Here is an 18811-nt window from a genome sequence, read left to right as displayed (position 1 = left end):
TGAGTAATTCTGAATAATCCAATATGATGTAAATAAATATTATATCATCGCTGCATATTAATGAATTTGCCATTAATGAATTATAATATCATATAAGACATAAATCATAATTTATAATAGTTTTGATAAAATCAATTGATATAGTATATTCTGCAAATAATTTATAATAATATATAATATATTAATTATCATAATATCTATTTATAATAAATATATATAATAATAAATAATAATAATAAATAATAATAATAAATAATAATAAATAAATATATAAATAAATATTAATCGATAAAACAAGTAAAAATATAATTACTTAACTAAAATTAATTATTATTTTCTTATAATATTATAAAAAATTTTTGAATTTCGAATTTTTATTTCGATAAAATAAAGCAAGAATATAAAATTTCTAGATATCAAATATTAATTTCAATATATTATTGCGAAATATTGAAAAAGAAATCGGAGAAGAATTAAATTTGCAAAAAATTTTATTAATCAATCATTTTAAATTTTTAACTTATAATAAATGTTTTTATAATCAATGTAAAGATTTATTTATCATGTTAATATTATTATACAATATTATTATACATATTATTGGACATTATATATATTATTAGAATCTCAATGATATTTGGATTGTTTTTAATTTTTTTTTTAATTAAAACATTAATGTCCAATAACTATAATATAATATTTCTATTAAAATATTCTTTATAAATATGAAATTTTGTAATATATAATCTATAATTTGTATTAATTCTTCATTCATTCATTCATTTCGTAAATGATTAAATATAAATAGTAATTAAGTAATTAATAATTGAATAATTTAACTTTATTTAATAATGATTTTAAAATTATTTAAATCTTAATTGATATGATAATATTTAATGTTCATTATAGAAAATATAAAGAATTTAAAAAATTAAAAGTTTTTAAATATTAAAACAATAACAAATAATGAAATATCAATATAAATAATAAATAATATTAGAAAAATTTACTTAACATTTACATTAATATACATTAGTATTAAATCATAGAATTTATGAAATTTATGAAATAATAAGTCATTTTTTGTATGCAAAATTTTTGAATTAATTATTAGTTCTTATTATTTATCTTATTAGTTTATATTATAGTTTATATATATAATTTCTATATTGAACATTTTCGAATATTTTTAATCGAATATAAAAGAAATCTTTTTGTTTTAATTTTGTATTTTGCCTATTGCATATTTAATTAGATTATAAGAAATATAGTACGTAAGAATGACTAAGAATCTCTGACATTTGCCATATTGGGTATGTTCCATTAAATGATTGATTCTTGATAATTATAAAAATGTCTCGTATAATTTTAAGACATTAATTCGGTCACATGATGATCAAGCCACTTTTGCTTCTATCGCATAAAGAAAGAGTTATTGTCAATTTAGATCAATTTTTAATAATTGCACATCAAATAGATACTTAATCATTACGTCATATTATTTTTTTTTCCATTTTTTTTAAATTTTTTCTTTTTCTTCGATTTTGTTTCAAAATGTGATATATATTTTTTTTTAATTAAAAACAAAATACTTCTTAAAGAAGATAAATATATCATTGAGATGGAAAAGATATTTCCACTATAATCATAAAAATAATATAAAACATTTTCAATTTTTATCAATTTCAATAATTAATCCTAAAAATTTTTATCATATTTTAAGTATAATTAATTAATAAATTTCTATAATCTAGATTATAAATCTATAATCATTTAAAGATCGTATTATAATTATTATGCCATTAGTATATGCGAATGGAGCAACAAAATACTATAAGTAGGTCATGAGTCATTCCTTTAATCTGCATTTGTTTGGCTTATTTGTACGTTATACAATTTGTTATATTCATGTCTTATTCAGTCCAATGTCAAATGGTGGGCGATTCTGGATATCCACCATGGACATATTCTTATATGGTTATTCGTGAGTCGTTTCTTTCGTGGACCATCTTTCAAAGTCGTATTTATTGCACAAGTCCAAAATAGTCTCTTCGGAATAGGAAAGAGCATATGTTCAGTATATTTTTATTAACTTGGTATCAAACGAATTATAAATAAAATTAGCATAACATATTTTTAAAATATCGGCAATTCGATTCTATTGAAAATTAGAAATAGAAATTTTCTTTTCATTGTTTCAAAAAATATAGGAAAATTTTATTTCTTTTTAGGAAAGGAAAGGTAAAAGTAAATATATTATAAAAAACATGGGTATGACACAAAGACCGTGGACACCAACAAAGAGACGAGGTCCTATCGCTGCAGAATACAATAGTCCTGGTCCTGCTTGTGTAACATTACCCCCGTTGATCGGTAATAATTTGGATAAAGAGTATGATTATTGTTAAAATTTAAAATAAATAAAAACATTTTAAATAAAAAATACGAATTTTTAGGAAAAATTGTTCCCGATTCCAAACGAGGTAGAGCTCCTGCTTTCTCATTTGGAAGCAGGTATATAGATTCGATTACTGGTTTTAATTTTGATTAATAATTTTTACTAAATTAATTTAATTGTATTTTTATATATATTTTTAGACATGCAACGAAAAATGATAGCCCTGGACCGGGTCCTGGTCAATACAATATTTTCGGACTTAGCGCGAAAGGTAAGATAATAATATTCATATTGTATAAAAAATAGCTATTACAGATACGGAATTATAACCTTATTTTATCTTTGTTAATAAAGATAATCGTAGATAATAAATTAAACAAAAAGGAATTGATAAGCTCAAAAAAACTTATGATACATTATTTTGATTACTACGTTTTACTGAATCCAAGAAAAGTTTTTCCAGAAATATATATATTAATATAAATATGTAAATATTTATATTAAAATAATTGAAACTTATTGATACAATTTATTAATTATTGTTATAATACAAATATGCGCAAAAATATGCAAAATTTATATTCTTTGGAAAAAATGAATGATTTTTATATTGTATTCGTTTATAAAAAATAAATTTTTGATTACATTATTCGTTCATGCAAATATAAATGAATTCTAAATTGTAAAAAATTGTAAATTAAAACAATCCTAATAATCGAATCATAAATAAAAATAGAAATTATTAAAGGAAATATAAATGAACTGATGAAATGAAATGAAATGAACATTGTGAAAACAAGAAATGAATGGTATGGATAATGCTATTTCCTATATAATTAAGTATTGATCAAACTTCAGGATAGTATTATATTTGAATGTACAATATACAAGAATGTATACTTTTAATGTTTTTTATTCACGAAATTCCTTTACATTTCCTTTGAATAATCAAATATTAAGCACGAAATTTTTAATAATGCATGTTTATAAACTTTTGATAATATTTATATTTTTTTTTATCATAGTATATTTAACAAAACGAACTTTTAATTGTATTTTATAAAAGAATATTAAAATTAAAAAGATTTACTTATGAAACATATTATATTAAATATTATATTAAATATTATATTAATTTGTTTTTTTATTTTATTATAACAATTTGATCTTATAGTTGATATTATAGATATCTTCTATTAAAATATTTTATTTTATTCTTGATGTGTGATGCAACTATGTTATTAAACAAAAAATAAATAATATATTGGATATATGAATTTTTTTATATATTAAAAAATATTTTTATCAAAAACATTAAAAAATAGATATATAAATATTTTAAAATTCTTTCAAATATTTTATGTGATATAAATATTTTAAATCTTAATCTAATTAGTTTTCTAAATTTGTTTTTTTTTTATTTAAATTTCTAATTAATATTTAAATTTCTTATTAATGTTTAAAATGTTAAATTAATAATTTTTAAATTTTAATGTTATAATATATATATATGTTATAATATAATATATAATTTTTTATTGATAAGTTTGAAAATTTGTTAATAAAATTGATGCAGGAAAAGATGCAGCACCAGCATCATCGTTACATAGCCGCACGAAATTCACGAAACAGGAAATCACACCAGCGCCTGGTGATTATAATCCAGAAAAGGCAGAAAAGATTATTTTGGATCATTCACCAAAATACTCATTTGGCATCAAAACTCAAACTGAAAAAATTAGTTGTACACCTGGTGAGTATATTTCGTGTATATATATTGCAATAAAATAGAATTAAGAAAAATTAATTTTATATTAAAAAACAAAAATTATTTTCTTAATTTTTTAATTTTTTAAAATCAATAAATAAATTGTAATAATCGTGAAATTATAATAATCTTGAGGTAAATATTAAAATGTGATTGAGAATATATATGACGTGCACGAAAATCTTTTTTTATTATTTTTTTTTTTTTTTTGAACTTAATTGAATGAACTTAATGAAATTTAGTTTAAAATATTGATTTTTTGTAATAATTTGTAATTGTGAAAAATTATAATGAATAATTTCTGTTGCATTTTCTTGCATGTTTGGTTATTAATTTTATCCAAAAATTATTATGATAAATATCGATGATAATCATATCATCTTGATCGTAGCGCCGAATGACTATTGCATCGAAAAAGTGAATATCGACAAATCGCCCGAGTACAGTTTCGGCTTAAAATCTGTACTGGACAAACCAAGCGATATACCTGGTAATTAAGTATATCAAAATAATCTAAATCTTATATAAATTTATACAATTTTATATCTTTACAGAGGATAATTAAATAATAATATTTTAATATATTTATTATAATATTTTAATATTGTTAATCAATTCTTTAAATTTTGAAAAAAATAAGACTTAAGAGACTAAAATAAGATTGTTTTAAATTATTTCATTTAATAATCAAATATATAGAAATTTTCATTTTTTCTTTTTTTAATTTAAAATATTGGAATAAAAAGAAATCAATGATAAAAAATAATTTCATTTCCTATAACAAAAGTTTATCGCAAATAATGCACATTTTCTAAAATTTTACATTTTAACATTTTAAATAAATTTAAAAAAATTACACATGTATTAATTTTATTAAATTAGATATATTTTTTTATAATTTTATTAACTTCGTGTGCATTTGTGAATCTCTTGAAAAAATCAATATCGAAAATAGTAATGAATAAGTATCCATTGATTGTAAGAATTGCCTAGAATAAAGAATTTTTGCATAAGCTCAATTTTCGAAGAATAAACTTTTAGGTATTCTTAGATCTTTAAATAACGATAATATTGTTTAGCTTCTTATTTTATTTTGCAATCGTAGCTTGATTAATATCGCATCCTTACTATTTAAATTTTTTTATAAATTATATTTATATTTTTTTTGCAAATAGATAGGTATTAACAAAAATGCTTATGATATATTTGCATGCAATTCTGATATTTATTTAATCATATTAGTTATATATGATTATATTATAATTTATTTAACAAAAAGTTATAAAAAAATATTAATGTATTTTTTTATAATTATAGAAAAATATTTTTCAAATTATTTTACAAATTTTATTTTATAAATTTTCCCTCTTTTATTTTAATCATTATGAAATATATTATCTTTTATTTTTATTATTTTTTTTCTGCTATTATTTATTTCTGAAAATAAATGTAATTAATATTGATATATTATAATATCAGCACCTGGAACTTATCATCCCGAAAAGGTAAGATTGGACAATACACCGCAATACAGTTTTGGAGTTAGGCCTCCTCTCGTAAAACCGAGCGATAATCCAGGTAATCAAAAATTTAAAATATTTGATTAAAATTTCGTTAACCAAACTTTTGTTATTTAAATCATTCACAAATATTAAAATTAGTAATTTTTCTAGAAACAGAAAATATCCATAAATTTAGATTTATTATTTTTTCAATAATATAATTGTATAATTTAATAAAATTTATTAAATATCTTAATAAATATAAGTTTATGATAAATTTAGCATATATTTGTTTGGTCAATGAAATAGTAATTGTCTTGTCTTTTTTGATAAACATATTATCACAGAAAGATATTTCATATGATAAAAGATCATAGACGAGATTTTATCTATAATATAGGTTTATTTTACATTTCATCTTATCTGTGATGACATGTATGATGATATGTTCATTCTGCACTTGTAATAATATTTGGTAATTATATTACCATTCACATATTTCAACTTATTTTTATAACACCTGGTTTGTATTATCCTGAAAAAGTCAATTTAGATAAGGATCCTCAATATAGTCTTACTAGAAAAGGTCGAGTAGAAAAACTTGATAATATACTTAATATACAAATTTCAATAATTTATTAAAACATAAAAAAATAAAAATATATATGTATAAAATAATAAAAAAATAAATAATTTAAAAAAATTAAATTTAAAAAATTCATTATAAATAAATAAATATTAAGTTTTGTAAAAATATTTAAACATATTAAAAATAATTTAAAAAAATATGTAAAAAAATAAGAAATATAGTATTTTTGATAAATTATTAAACTATTTAATTAATAAATTATAAAAAGAAATTATTCTCAGCACCAGGTACGTATTGTCCAGAAAATGTAAAATTGGATAGAACGCCGCAATTTACTTTTGGATTGAGGACTCCCCTTGAAAAAATAAATGATACTCCAGGTAATTGCAAAGAAAAAGATTTAATTTTTTTTATTTTTACATCAATATACACTTATTTTATTTTGATATATATAATCTCGAAAAATTTAATTCAAATAAGATATATAATTTAGATAATTTTTTTGAAAATTAAACAATTAAATGATAATTTATTTTCTTGGAATTCAAAATTCTAATCTGTAATTATTGCATTAAAATTAAAAATAAATACATATATTCTTTATATGAATATAATTTTTATTAAAAATTAAAAATTTTATTATATTAAATATCATATTGAAAAAATATCTAATAATTTTATAAAATATAATTGTAAAAAAAATTTTGTACAATTTTTAGCACCAGGAACTTATGCTCCTGAAAAAGTAAATCTTGATAAAGCACCACAATATACTTTTGGATTAAGAACATTTCTTGATAAACCAAATACTAATCCAGGTATAAATATTAGAATTCTATTATTTTTATTATTATTTTTTCATTTATCAGTAAAGAAATTTATAAAAAAATTAAATCCTTTATTGTCTTTTTATTATTTTTCTATAGCACCTGGAGATTATTGTCCAGAAAAAATAAATTTGAATAAAGGTCCAGAATATAGTTTAAGTGGTAAAGGACTTTCTGAAAAACCAAATAATATTCCTGGTTAGTATAACTAAATTTCTTATTTCTTATTATCTTATTATTTTATATTTATTTATTTTATTATTATTTAATTATATAAAAATTTCTAATTAACATTAAATTCTTACTGGATAGAATTTATGATTTTTTTTATTATAAAGCACCTGGAACATATAGTCCTGAGAAAGTAAATTTAAATAAAGGTCCACAATATAGTTTGTATGGGAAAGGGATTTCAGAAAAACCAAACAATAATCCAGGTGAACATTTTTTATTTTTTTTAAATATTTTTTATATTGATTATTATTTAATATATTATTGTTTTAGATTAATGTCTTCTTATATTTAATTTTTCTAATAGCACCAGGAACATATAGTCCTGAGAAAATGAATTTAGATAAAGGTCCTCAATTCAGTTTATCTGGTAAAGGATTACCAAAAAAGTTTAATGAAAATCCAGGTGAATTTTATTTGGTAAATTGCTGGAGCTTCTTATTTTGAAAATTCATTGGTATAGGTTTTAACATTCTGTAGAAACAACTAATGTTTTGATTGCTTTGGTAGGCCCTGTTGATTACTATCCAGAGAAAATAGTAAATTTGGAACATAAACCTTATTTCAGTTTTGGTAATAGAAAACCTTTGGATAAGCCTAAAGATACACCAGGTAATGGTGTTGATTAACAAATTATTAATAACATCTATTCCAAAATTTAAAACATTCTTTAACAAAAATCTTATGTTTCTAATATATATTCCAATTTTTATTTTAAAACATATCAAAGCTTCTGCTTTTTTTTTACAAATTTCTTCTTCTTGCTTTTATAATTTTATAACTTTATAACTTTATAATTAATATTTAATTAATATTATTGCTGAATATATTAATTAAATAGCTAAATAATTTTAAAATTACAAGCTTTTTATAAATTTCACTTAATATTAAAATTTTTTAAATTTTATACATTTTATTTTAAATAATTGTACATAAACATATGAAAATATAAAAATATTATAAATAAAAATCATTAGTAATATTTACAATTATTTAATTATTTAAAATTATTTTTTAATTACATGTCTTATAACATATATCATATAATTTGTGTATAAATTGAAATATTTTTTCGTTATATTTTTTAACATTGCATCAGTATTTTTTTTTACTTTATAGCTCCTGGTACTTATTCTCCAGAAAAAGTCAATTTAGATAAATCGCCACAATATTCATTTGGTTTAAAAACATCTTTAAAAAAAAATAATGATATACCTGGTGAGTAATATTAAGTATTATTTTTATACTTTTATTTTTATATTATTATTTATTAAACATAAAATTTATAAATAGAATTTATATAGAATTTATATAGAATTTATAATTTAATATATAAAAGTTATTTGCTTTAATATATTAAAAATCTAGCTCCAGGAAGTTACCATCCTGAAAAGGTAAATTTAAATAAATCACCCCAATATAGTTTTGGAATTAAGACTGAAATACATGAAACAAATTCTATACCAGGTATAGTATATAAAATTTAATATATTTTTTGTTTTTTGTATTTGTTAAATAGATTTAATATTTGGTTTAAAGGTCCTGGTGAATATAGTCCAGAGAAAGCTATGCTTTTATTAGAAAAAGCATTGCTATTTACTTTTGGTCTTAGAACAAATATAAATAAATCAAATGATATTCCAGGTAAATTTAGAAGATTCGCTTATTCTATTTCTATTTTTCTTATTATCATTTTCTTTTTTGCATCGCACGTTTTCTCATAAAATTTTCTGTATAAATATATTATGAAAATAGCATTTATTATTGAGATAAAAAATATTCTTGTTATGTATTTGTAACATAATATTATTTAATATTTCTTATTTAAAAAAAACAAATTTTTTCATATATACTTTAAAATTAATTAAATTAATCATAATATTATATAATTACATAATTAATCATAGTAATAATTTTTTTAATCGTTATTATAAAAGAAGATTTTAGTTTTTATATCATTAAAAAAGTTATATTAACTTTTGTTAATTAATATAATATTATAAATATTTTGTTTTTATGTTTATTATGTTTTAGCTCCAAATGTTTATAATATTCCTTCTACTCTCGGCGGAACAAAGGAAGGAAATAAAAAAACAGCACCAGCTTATTCAATATCTGGTAGACAAAAAGATTCTACTGATGATCGCATTTTAGTTCCTGGACCTGGAACATATGAAGCTGTTAAACCGGATTCAGTTAGAATAAAAAGTCCTGCTTATAGTATAAGTGCTCGTTATCAACTGCCTGACGATCATTCGCAGATTCCAGGACCTGGTGCACATTGTCCAGAAAAAGTATTTCTAATTTTTTTCTAATCTATTTTAATATAATTAACTAAACAATTCAAAAGTTTTAAAACTTTTTTAATAGATTTCATTTGAATAAATTGTATTGTTATTTTTAAAAATATACAAGAACTCGAAATTATGGGTTCGTATCAAATCGTAAAAATCCGGAAAATCTCAGCATAAAAAATTAAAATTCAAAGATAAATTTAATAAATAATAAATATGAACTATATTATAAATTTTTTAGTTTATATAATTTAATAAGATGAGTATGTAAAAATATTTTGATTGATGAATTTTAAGAATCTTAATACTTTTATATTGGAAAATACTTTTAGAATTTTAATTCAATTTTGAAAATAATTCTTGATTCGATTTTATATTATAGCATTAATTTTTTATGAAATATTTATTTTGCAGGTAATTCTTGACATTCCTCCAGCACATTCATTTGGTATTAGGCATTCGCCGTATATATGCAATTTGAAGGACACCGTTTATTAATATAAGAAATTTTATGTAATTCAGCTTTAATCATTATTTTATTTTATAAATAAATTAATAATTATTATGATCAATATATAACAAAATAGCAACATAACAAAATAATGAGCAATATAATAATATAATAATATAAAATCTCATTGAAAAATATACTATTTTTCATATGAATAAATTATTTTCTAATACTTTGCTAAAATAACTACAAAATATTGCATAATTAAAATATTAATGTTGTTAAATATTAAAATATGTTATCAAAAATAAAAATAAAAATATTGTTAAATATATTAAATTAATCATATAATTTTATTTCTGGCATAAATTGTGATAATTATGAATACAGGTAATATTGATTACAGATGATATTTTTCACATAACATTTATATTTATGAAATAAATAAAAATAATAATAAATAAATTTCTCTTTTTATTTATTTTAAATGTATGATTTTTGAAAAAACGAAATAAATATTATTAAAAAAAAAATTAAATTTATATTTATATTCAATTTGATTAAAAATATTTTTTAATAAATGATATAAAAAATAATGAATAAAATATAATTTATTTATTATTTTAAAACTATTTCTTATTTAAATATTTTGTAACTAATGCAATTAATTTTTATTTAGAATGGATATATTCTATTTATATCTCATGTAGAATATTTTTAATTTCAAGACAAAAATTATAAAAAATTTTTTGTCTTTTTGTTATAAAGATATAAATATATTTCACTTTTATTTCATCAATAATAAAACTTAAATTTAATTTTCATAATTTTCTAGGTTTTTTTATATAGTAAAATATACATTTCTAAAAAACTTTTATACAAAATATATGTATAATACATAAATATGAATACATAAATGAACAAAATATAATTACAACAATATTCACAGCCATTGTGCAAGAAAACTGTGATATTTGAGACATATAAATGTTATAAATTGAATGTTTATACAATTTTCTAGATAAACAATTATTTTATAAAATCAATTCCGCCACCATTTCGAATAATATTAACAATTTCGAATCGATAATGGAATCATATTTTAAATCATATTTATTCAAATAATATATATCATCGGCAGCATTTGTGTTTATTATAAACACATTCTCCTGATATCCATGTTGACAATAATTCTAAATCATTATCTAACATTACTATATCAGCATCTGCTCCATAGTTCAAAGTTCCTTTCGTTCTTTCAATACCGAGAGTTTTTGCCGGATGAAGGGTTGCTGCTTCTAAAGCTTCTACTATTGAACAACCTAGAAAATAGAAAATTTGTTAAAAATAAAATTTTCTTTTTAAAAAGAATTAATTTAAATAAAAGAAATCCATATAACATAAATATTATATATATATTTGAACTACCTGTTACTTCTTTAAAATGACGAACACATTTCGTCATTTCCGCTGTACTCCCACACAATGTATCCGTTCCAGCAATATATGCACGTCCCGAGCGTATTTCGATTTTAAGTTGTCCTAATTGATGTACTCCTTCTTCTAATCCTAATGCTGACAATGCATCAGTAACTAGTACTAATCCTAAAATATAAAATTAAATAATTATTTAAAAAATTTTTATATTTATTTTATATGAATATAAAATATATAATATAAAATTTAATTATTTATTAAATTATTTATTAAATAGATAAATTAAAATTAGATAATTATTATAGTATATATATAGTATATATATACTAATATATATACTATATATATATATATAAGAAAAATTCAAGTAACCTTATTATCTTATTATTATATTATTCTAATTTAAATAATTTTAAAAAAATATAAAAATTGAGTTTAAGAACGAAAATGATTGAATAAATATATATGTATGTAAAAGAAAGATAAGTAATAATAGAAAAAAATATACAAACCTTCAGGATGAGTTCTGTGAGCTATACGTAATGCAGCTGGATGGGTATGAATACCATCTGCAATTATACCATAATGGATAATTCTTCCAGGGAAGATTTGATCAGATGTTAAGAGACCAACTAATCCTGGATCTCTATGATGAAACTATAAATATAAATTTATTTACTTTATAATATTGCATTCTTCTTAAAATAAAAACTGATTCTCATATTTTATATATGAATATATATAATTACTGGTAACATTGCATTAAAAAGATGAGTAATAAAAGATGCTCCACTTTTTACAGCCTCTTCTCCTTCTTTCAAATTTGCTACAGAATGTCCTAAAATATTTAAATTTACAATGATATTAAATTAATAAAAATGATAATTTATTTCTTACCAAGAGAAACTTTAATATTTCTTTTACATAATTCTATGATCACAGACTGGGTATTGGGAAGTTCAGGTGCTAATGTAATAAGACTTACATTTTCTAAACTTCCATACATATCAGTTAATGACTTGTAACCCTAAAATTCATATTGAGATAAATAAAAAATATTAATAAAAATCTAATACTATTAATAAAAAAATTAAAAATTTTTTTAAAATCATAACACAATATCAGATGTACACATTAAAAATAATTGTAAAACTTGCTTTTTCAAATTGTTTTATGTGGCACTCTAAATGAGCTCCTTTTTTACTTGGACTAATAAATGGTCCTTCTAAATGAATACCTAATACAGTTGCACCATGTTTTCCACCTTTGGTTCTTTTAATATTTGGAATTATTTTATGATAAGTTTCACTAGGTGATGTAACCAAAGTTGGACAAAATGATGTTACACCAAATTCTAATAGTTTTTTGGCTACTTTATTAATTCCTTCTTGTACATTGTTAACATTATGTGTAAAATCTATGCCAAATCCGCCTAAAATAAATAAAATAATAATTACAATTATATATATAATAATTTCCATAATATAATTAAATTATTATTTATTACAATAACATTATATAAATATTCATTCTATTATATCTACAAATATTTTAAAATACAGTATGCTATCTAAAATTAACATAATATTATTTAGTTTTTATACAATATTGTAATGTTTTTTATATTTTATATATATTTATATATTATATTTTATTATTTTTATATATTATTATTATTCAAAACTAAAAATTTTTTGATAATAATTTTAATAAAAAAAAAATGTATGCAAATAAAATAAATTTTATATTTCTATTTCAATTTATTATTGATTTACCATTAATCTGAAGATCAATGTATCCAGGAGAAATTAACGCTCCGTTACAATTGATTCTTATATTTGGTTTTATCTTTTCATCATAAAAAATTTTCTCTGGATTTACAATTTTTCCATCACGAACCCATAAATCTTCGTTTAAAATTTTTCCATCACGTAAAATACAACAATTATAAAATTGTTTTAAAATTTGTTGATCTTTTTCAGACATATTAACTTCACAAATCATTCACATCAAAATGCACAATTATCTTTGCTTAAAAAAAAGAAAAAATAAATCTTATCAATACACTTCAGTATTGCATTATCACAAGTAAAATTATCATTCCGTTAAATTATAAAAAGTCAAGTAGCAATGACCTGTAAATTTAATTATTATGCAGCTTCAAAGATGTCACTGAATGTGATTTCAATATATTTTTTATTTCAGAAAATCATATTTTATATGCATTGACATTTAATATAAGAAAATATTTTTTTAAATATCTTTAAAATTACTTATGTTTCTATTGTTAAAAAAAGAAAAATATTAAAATCGATTTTAATATCTCGCTAACTAAAAAGTAATATTATAATATCATAAATTAAATGATCTCTCATCCATAGTTTTTTAAAAATGTATTAACTAAAAATAGAAAATAAAAAATAAATTTGTTATATCTTTAGAAAAAGAACATACATAATTACATAATTATAAGATGTTTATAAAAATATAATATATTTTTCTAACAAAAATTCTAGATAACGAAATAAAAAAAAAGTTGATACATAAAAATATCATATATTTTATTTTTCAAGTTAATTTATCGTAGTATCAATTATCCATAATCAAACATTTCAATGAAGTGCTTAAAGAAGAGTTTAAAATATTTATTCAAGTTATCGCATTAGATATATAAGATAAAAAGTTAAAAAAATTTTTTTTTTATATATCTTGATATATAATGCACTATTTATTATATTGCGATAAAATTTTAATAGATTCAATAGTATATTTAAAATCATGAATCATATTAATAATCATATTAAATCATCATAATCATATTAAAATCATAAATAGATTTTCTCTAAATTTTTTATTATAGATTCGGTGATAATCATAATACAATAATATAATATTGTTAATTGATCAGCTGCGTTTTTTTCACATTATCTTCATCTCACTTTATTTATATATTTATATATAATCGATATGTTTGCATTTCAATTGTTTAGATTATTTAATATTTAAAATTTCTAAAAATATCCAACAATTTTATAAGCATTTAAGTCAATATATATTTATTATATATATATTAATAATTATATTATTAAATAATTATTTATAATTTTTTTAATGCAAAAAATACTAATAATAATATAATAAAAAAATTCTTAAATAATATATTTTTTAATACTTACCTTTTTAATATTATCAAAATTTATTTAACTTATGCATATTTTATAATCTTAAATACAATTTAAGTATTTTATGAAACTTTATAAAACTTATTATAAAGGTAATACAGACAAGTTTGATCAGTTTCAAAATCCAGTATAATTCAAATCCATAACAAATTGAAATGAAAACAATTTAGTATAAAACCGTATAAAAAGACTTTATGTAACTTAAGGGAATACTAAGAACTTAAAGGAGAATAACAATTAAAAAAAAAAATGGAAAAAAAAAAAAAAAAAAGAGAAACAGGAGAGGAAAATGGCACTATATGTTTGTTATACGACAAGAAGAAACAAAGCGCTGTCTGCTGTTTGCTTTTTTCAATTTTTTGTATTAAAAATGCTTTAACAGTACCCAAAAATTTCTTCATAGGTCAACGTGCGTTTTAAAAAAAAATTCAACTAACTTTCTTGTTTGTATATAAACGTAACAATAGTATAAAATGAAGCAATTAAAAATGACAATGATTACGTGGAGCGGAGAGCGCAATTCATTTATACTTATATGACATTAAATCTTAGGCTGTTAATAAGCCATATTTTCTATTCATCGTCAACGTTGGATAAAGGGAGGATACGCATAATTTTTTTTTCACCGGTATGTCGAAGAGTCTAGGCTTGATCTGGAATAGGAGATATGATATGATTAGATGATTGATACAAACAGGATTACGTTGGAGCCACTGGTGCAGGATATCTAGGCAGTTATCGGTCAAGTTTCGTTAGTGTTTGTGTATGTATGTTGTCGCTTACTGTACGCACGGACAATTTTTTTTCTTAGTTTAATCTGTATGTAATTCTACTGTTGTTTACAGTCATTAGGATCTGTTCCCTGTTGTTTCCCACCTGGTGGTGCATTATTTGGAGAAGACTCCTCATCATCTTCATCTTCTTCCTCAGGGTCATCCTCATCACCTTCTTCTTCTTCGTAATCTTCATCTTCATCTTCTAAACCTTCTCCTGAAATATTGATTATTTCTTTTATTTATTATTAATTTTATATTTATAATATTTTGAATTTACTTATTATTTATTGAATTTATTTTATTAAATTTAGTATTAATCTGCATTTTTTAATTGGTTTGATTTTTTATGCTTAAAGTATAAACATAAATTTATATTTTTTATTTCAATAATTATAATTAACTAATTAATGTTTGAAATAAAAATTTTTATTTTTGTAAAAAATATTACTTTCGAAAGAGTTACAAAAATTATAAAATATTCACAATTAAAAAAATAATTTTAAATATTCTATAATTTTTATAATTTATTATTAAAGATATATATTTTGATTTATAAAATACCTGTATAATACAATACAGCTCTAGGAACTATACGTTCCCTAATATAATGACCAATTTCAAAATCACTGGATAATAAAGCTTGAGTTTCATCATCTAATTCTGCTTCAGAATCTTCTGGCACTAAAAAAATAGTTTGTAATGAATAATGAATGTATTTTTAATATGAAAATAAAATATAAAATAGAAATATTATTAATTATATTTTTACCAATTGGTGGACTGAAAAAATTGAAAAAAGAATCGTTCTGAACAGTTTTTGTTACTGTTCGTATGGACCCTCGAGACTTATGTTTCTGATTTTTTTTTATAGTTTTTACTGTAACATTCTTTCCTTTCTTCCAATCAATTACACATCCCTATAGAAATAATTAAAATATATATATATATATATATATATATACATATATGGTAAATTTAAATACTTTTAAATACTTTTTATATAAATATTATTAGAAAATAAAGAATAATATAGATGTATATAATTTATAAACATATAAACTGAAATTAAAAATAATATTTACCTTACATTTGTATATTTCAGGTCCTTCAAAACTAAAAGGATCATTTTTATCAGGGGTACACTTCATAATGTATTCCTTTGTTAAAACTGAATTAGAAAAGTATTCATTTGGCGCAAAATGGAATTCAAGAACAAAGCCCTATAAAAAATCTCATTATCTTTAATGAAATTTTTTTTTACTTCATATTTTTTATTTATTATTATTTTTAACTATAAGATTTATACATGCATCTAATTATTCTTATGCATGTAAATTATATGAAATTTTTTGATTTTATAGCAATTGAACAATATATATCTATATATTTTTCCAACTTACCATTGGATTATCAAGAAATATCACTCTAATATCATATAAATGTTTGAGTATTGCCTCATCATGTTCTTGAACCATATCAGCTAATGTTTCAACATTTTTAAATATTGTGAGCCAAAAATCTGGGATGCCTTTAATATCTTCATTTTCAACTCTAAAATAATTCATTAATAAGAAAATCAATGTAGAGGATAATGTTTAATTATTTTTCAAATAATTTAGAATAAGAAATCTTTGAAATAAAAATTAATTTAGCATAATTTATTAGAATAGATTAAAATAGAAAATATAATAAATCTATTTAGAAAATGTTTTAAACAACTTAATAAAATTATTTAGAAATTGTAATATTTTTTATTTGTTTTAAATATTCTTTTGTAACATGAAATGATTGAAATAAAAATTGAGTGCATTTATTTTTAAATAAAAATTTATGTAATGAATAATAACAATAAAAATGAAATAAATATTATATTTAATAAAAACAAAATGATCATACTCTTCTTTTTTCTGTTCTTTATCATCTTCGAGATTCACTTTTGTTTTTAAATCATTAGTTAATCCTTCTTCATCATCATCACTCTCCCATACACATTGTTCATCTGTTGGTTCATAAACACCAGATACTATTTCACTTCTTTTTTCATAAAGAGGGGCACACATTTTATAATAAGCACATTCCAAGGCATGAACTTCTTCATAAAATTTTGCTTCAATATTAGTTGTAACTAATTGTAATTGTTTCAAAGCTTTAATTCTGCGTTTTACAGGAGCTGGAAGATTCTGCATTTGCTAAAAATTGAAAATATCTTTTTAAATATTGTTTTTTCTTTTATTTATATTATCAAAATGATTAATATAATGAATATAATAATATAATAATATATCATCCAAATAATATTTATCTAACACATATTCTATCCTAATTATTTAATTTAAAGCAAAATATTTAAATTGATTTTATAAAATTTTGATTTTTTAAGGAAAAATATAAGATATAATAAAAAATTAAAAAATATTACAAACAATATTTTAATTATAAATACTTGATTATAATTGAAACATTTAACATATAAATAATTAAAAAAACATTATGATATAATCTACTGTAATGCACATTATAGTCTATACTAATAGTCAATTATCAAGCAAAAATTTCATAACATATGTTAACTTAAATAAAATAAAAAAGGAATGAAATATAATTAAATATAAAACAAAATTATATACATACGATCAAGCAAATTATGATATTAAAAATTTATAGTAATAACATTAATATTTTTTTAAATTTTGTATGGAATCTCTTTTATATTTTTAATTAATTAAAAAATTTATAATATTAACCAATTATATTAATAGATATAGTAAAATAATTTTAATTATTAGAATTTGAAATTTTACATAATATTGCATAATTTTTTTTTAAAAAATTATCTATATATATATTATTATTATATGTAAATCATTTTATATAATATAAAACATTAAGTAAATTTGAATAATTAAAATTTCAATATTAAAAATCTCATTATGTAAAATTAAATGTTAAATAAAATTCATTATTTTTAATTTTTCATTTCAAAAAGTTTAAATTACGATTAGCACAATCTTTTTCTTATTATAAAAAATTTTTTTTTTTAACTTTTTAATTTGTTTATAATTCACAATATTAAATTTGAATACCTCTATTCCAGGTGCAGTACGATCTTGTAGAGCAGCTAACATGTCAGACCTATTTAAAGCTTTAGCAAAAAGCTCTGGAGCTTTGTTATCGTCTTCATCTTCAACAGATTCCATTTCACTATTATCTCCAGCACGCTCTGGATCAGTTGTCATAGTACTATAATCTAAATTTATTTTATTTATTTATAAAAAAAAAAATTACATAATAAAAAAATAATCTTATTAGAAAAAATATAATAAATAAAAAAAGTTATCAAATAAAATAAACTTATT

The 18811-nt window shown here is 19.7% G+C and overlaps 3 protein-coding genes across 20 annotated transcripts in view; 1 reads left to right on the top strand and 2 right to left on the bottom strand.

The window, feature by feature from the left end:
• LOC102670863 (mucin-1-like) overlaps positions 1-10516 on the top strand; it is a 16648-nt gene extending 6132 nt beyond the window's left edge. For 3 of the 15 annotated variants that reach the window (XM_031514118.1, XM_031514117.1, XM_006623493.2), the window contains 18 exons: positions 2232-2373; positions 2457-2514; positions 2599-2669; positions 3975-4151; positions 4558-4656; positions 5646-5744; positions 6186-6281; positions 6536-6637; positions 6977-7075; positions 7184-7282; positions 7423-7521; positions 7623-7721; positions 7826-7927; positions 8435-8533; positions 8684-8782; positions 8855-8959; positions 9350-9609; positions 10024-10516. In XM_031514118.1, coding sequence (XP_031369978.1) covers positions 2268-2373; positions 2457-2514; positions 2599-2669; positions 3975-4151; positions 4558-4656; positions 5646-5744; positions 6186-6281; positions 6536-6637; positions 6977-7075; positions 7184-7282; positions 7423-7521; positions 7623-7721; positions 7826-7927; positions 8435-8533; positions 8684-8782; positions 8855-8959; positions 9350-9609; positions 10024-10107 — 1953 coding nt within the window. In that variant the 5' untranslated portion in view covers positions 2232-2267 and the 3' untranslated portion in view covers positions 10108-10516. Of the gene's footprint in view, positions 1-2231; positions 2374-2456; positions 2515-2598; positions 2670-3974; positions 4152-4557; positions 4657-5645; positions 5745-6185; positions 6282-6535; positions 6638-6976; positions 7076-7183; positions 7283-7422; positions 7522-7622; positions 7722-7825; positions 7928-8434; positions 8534-8683; positions 8783-8854; positions 8960-9349; positions 9610-9685; positions 9781-10023 lie in introns of those variants that run through there. The other 12 variants (XM_006623494.2, XM_006623496.2, XM_031514119.1 and 9 more) reach the window with 12 other exon arrangements.
• A 339-nt stretch (positions 10517-10855) lies between these two features.
• On the bottom strand, positions 10856-13679 carry LOC102671636 (N-acetylglucosamine-6-phosphate deacetylase). Its single transcript, XM_006623501.2, has 7 exons — positions 13273-13679; positions 12655-12929; positions 12395-12524; positions 12247-12335; positions 12010-12154; positions 11489-11665; positions 10856-11382 (listed from the first exon to the last, which is right to left on the bottom strand). The coding sequence occupies exons 1-7, from the start codon at positions 13499-13501 to the stop codon at positions 11192-11194; spliced, it is 1236 nt and encodes a 411-aa protein (XP_006623564.1). The 5' UTR covers positions 13502-13679; the 3' UTR covers positions 10856-11191.
• A 1111-nt stretch (positions 13680-14790) lies between these two features.
• Positions 14791-18811, bottom strand: part of LOC102671769 (nucleosome assembly protein 1-like 1) — a 5609-nt gene continuing 1588 nt past the window's right edge. For 2 of the 4 annotated variants that reach the window (XM_006623502.2, XM_006623503.2), the window contains exons 2-8: positions 18539-18702; positions 17352-17644; positions 16856-17006; positions 16538-16675; positions 16225-16372; positions 16017-16136; positions 14791-15669 (exon numbers count right to left, since the gene is read on the bottom strand). In XM_006623502.2, the coding sequence (XP_006623565.1) occupies positions 15509-15669; positions 16017-16136; positions 16225-16372; positions 16538-16675; positions 16856-17006; positions 17352-17644; positions 18539-18691 (1164 nt within the window). In that variant the 5' untranslated portion in view covers positions 18692-18702 and the 3' untranslated portion in view covers positions 14791-15508. The remainder of the gene's footprint in view (positions 15670-16016; positions 16137-16224; positions 16373-16537; positions 16676-16855; positions 17007-17351; positions 17645-18538; positions 18703-18811) is intronic. The other 2 variants (XM_006623504.2, XM_006623505.2) reach the window with 2 other exon arrangements.

This window comes from Apis dorsata, unplaced genomic scaffold (assembly GCF_000469605.1).
Source record: "Apis dorsata unplaced genomic scaffold, Apis dorsata 1.3 scaffold_896, whole genome shotgun sequence".
Taxonomy (NCBI): domain Eukaryota; kingdom Metazoa; phylum Arthropoda; class Insecta; order Hymenoptera; family Apidae; genus Apis; species Apis dorsata.
This window is presented reverse-complemented; position numbering and strand designations above follow the sequence as displayed.

What these genes read in the sequence shown, in the direction of transcription:
- LOC102671636 (XM_006623501.2), bottom strand. Translation starts at nt 13,501, where the DNA reads ATGATTTGTGAAGTTAATATGTCTGAAAAAGATCAACAAATTTTAAAA. An exon ending in TTTTTAATGCAATGTTACCA is followed by an intron (nt 12,155 to 12,246) that starts GTAATTATATAT and finishes TTATATTTATAG; the next exon opens with TTTCATCATAGAGATCCAGG. An exon ending in TCATTTTAAAGAAGTAACAG is followed by an intron (nt 11,383 to 11,488) that starts GTAGTTCAAATA and finishes TCTATTTTCTAG; the next exon opens with GTTGTTCAATAGTAGAAGCT.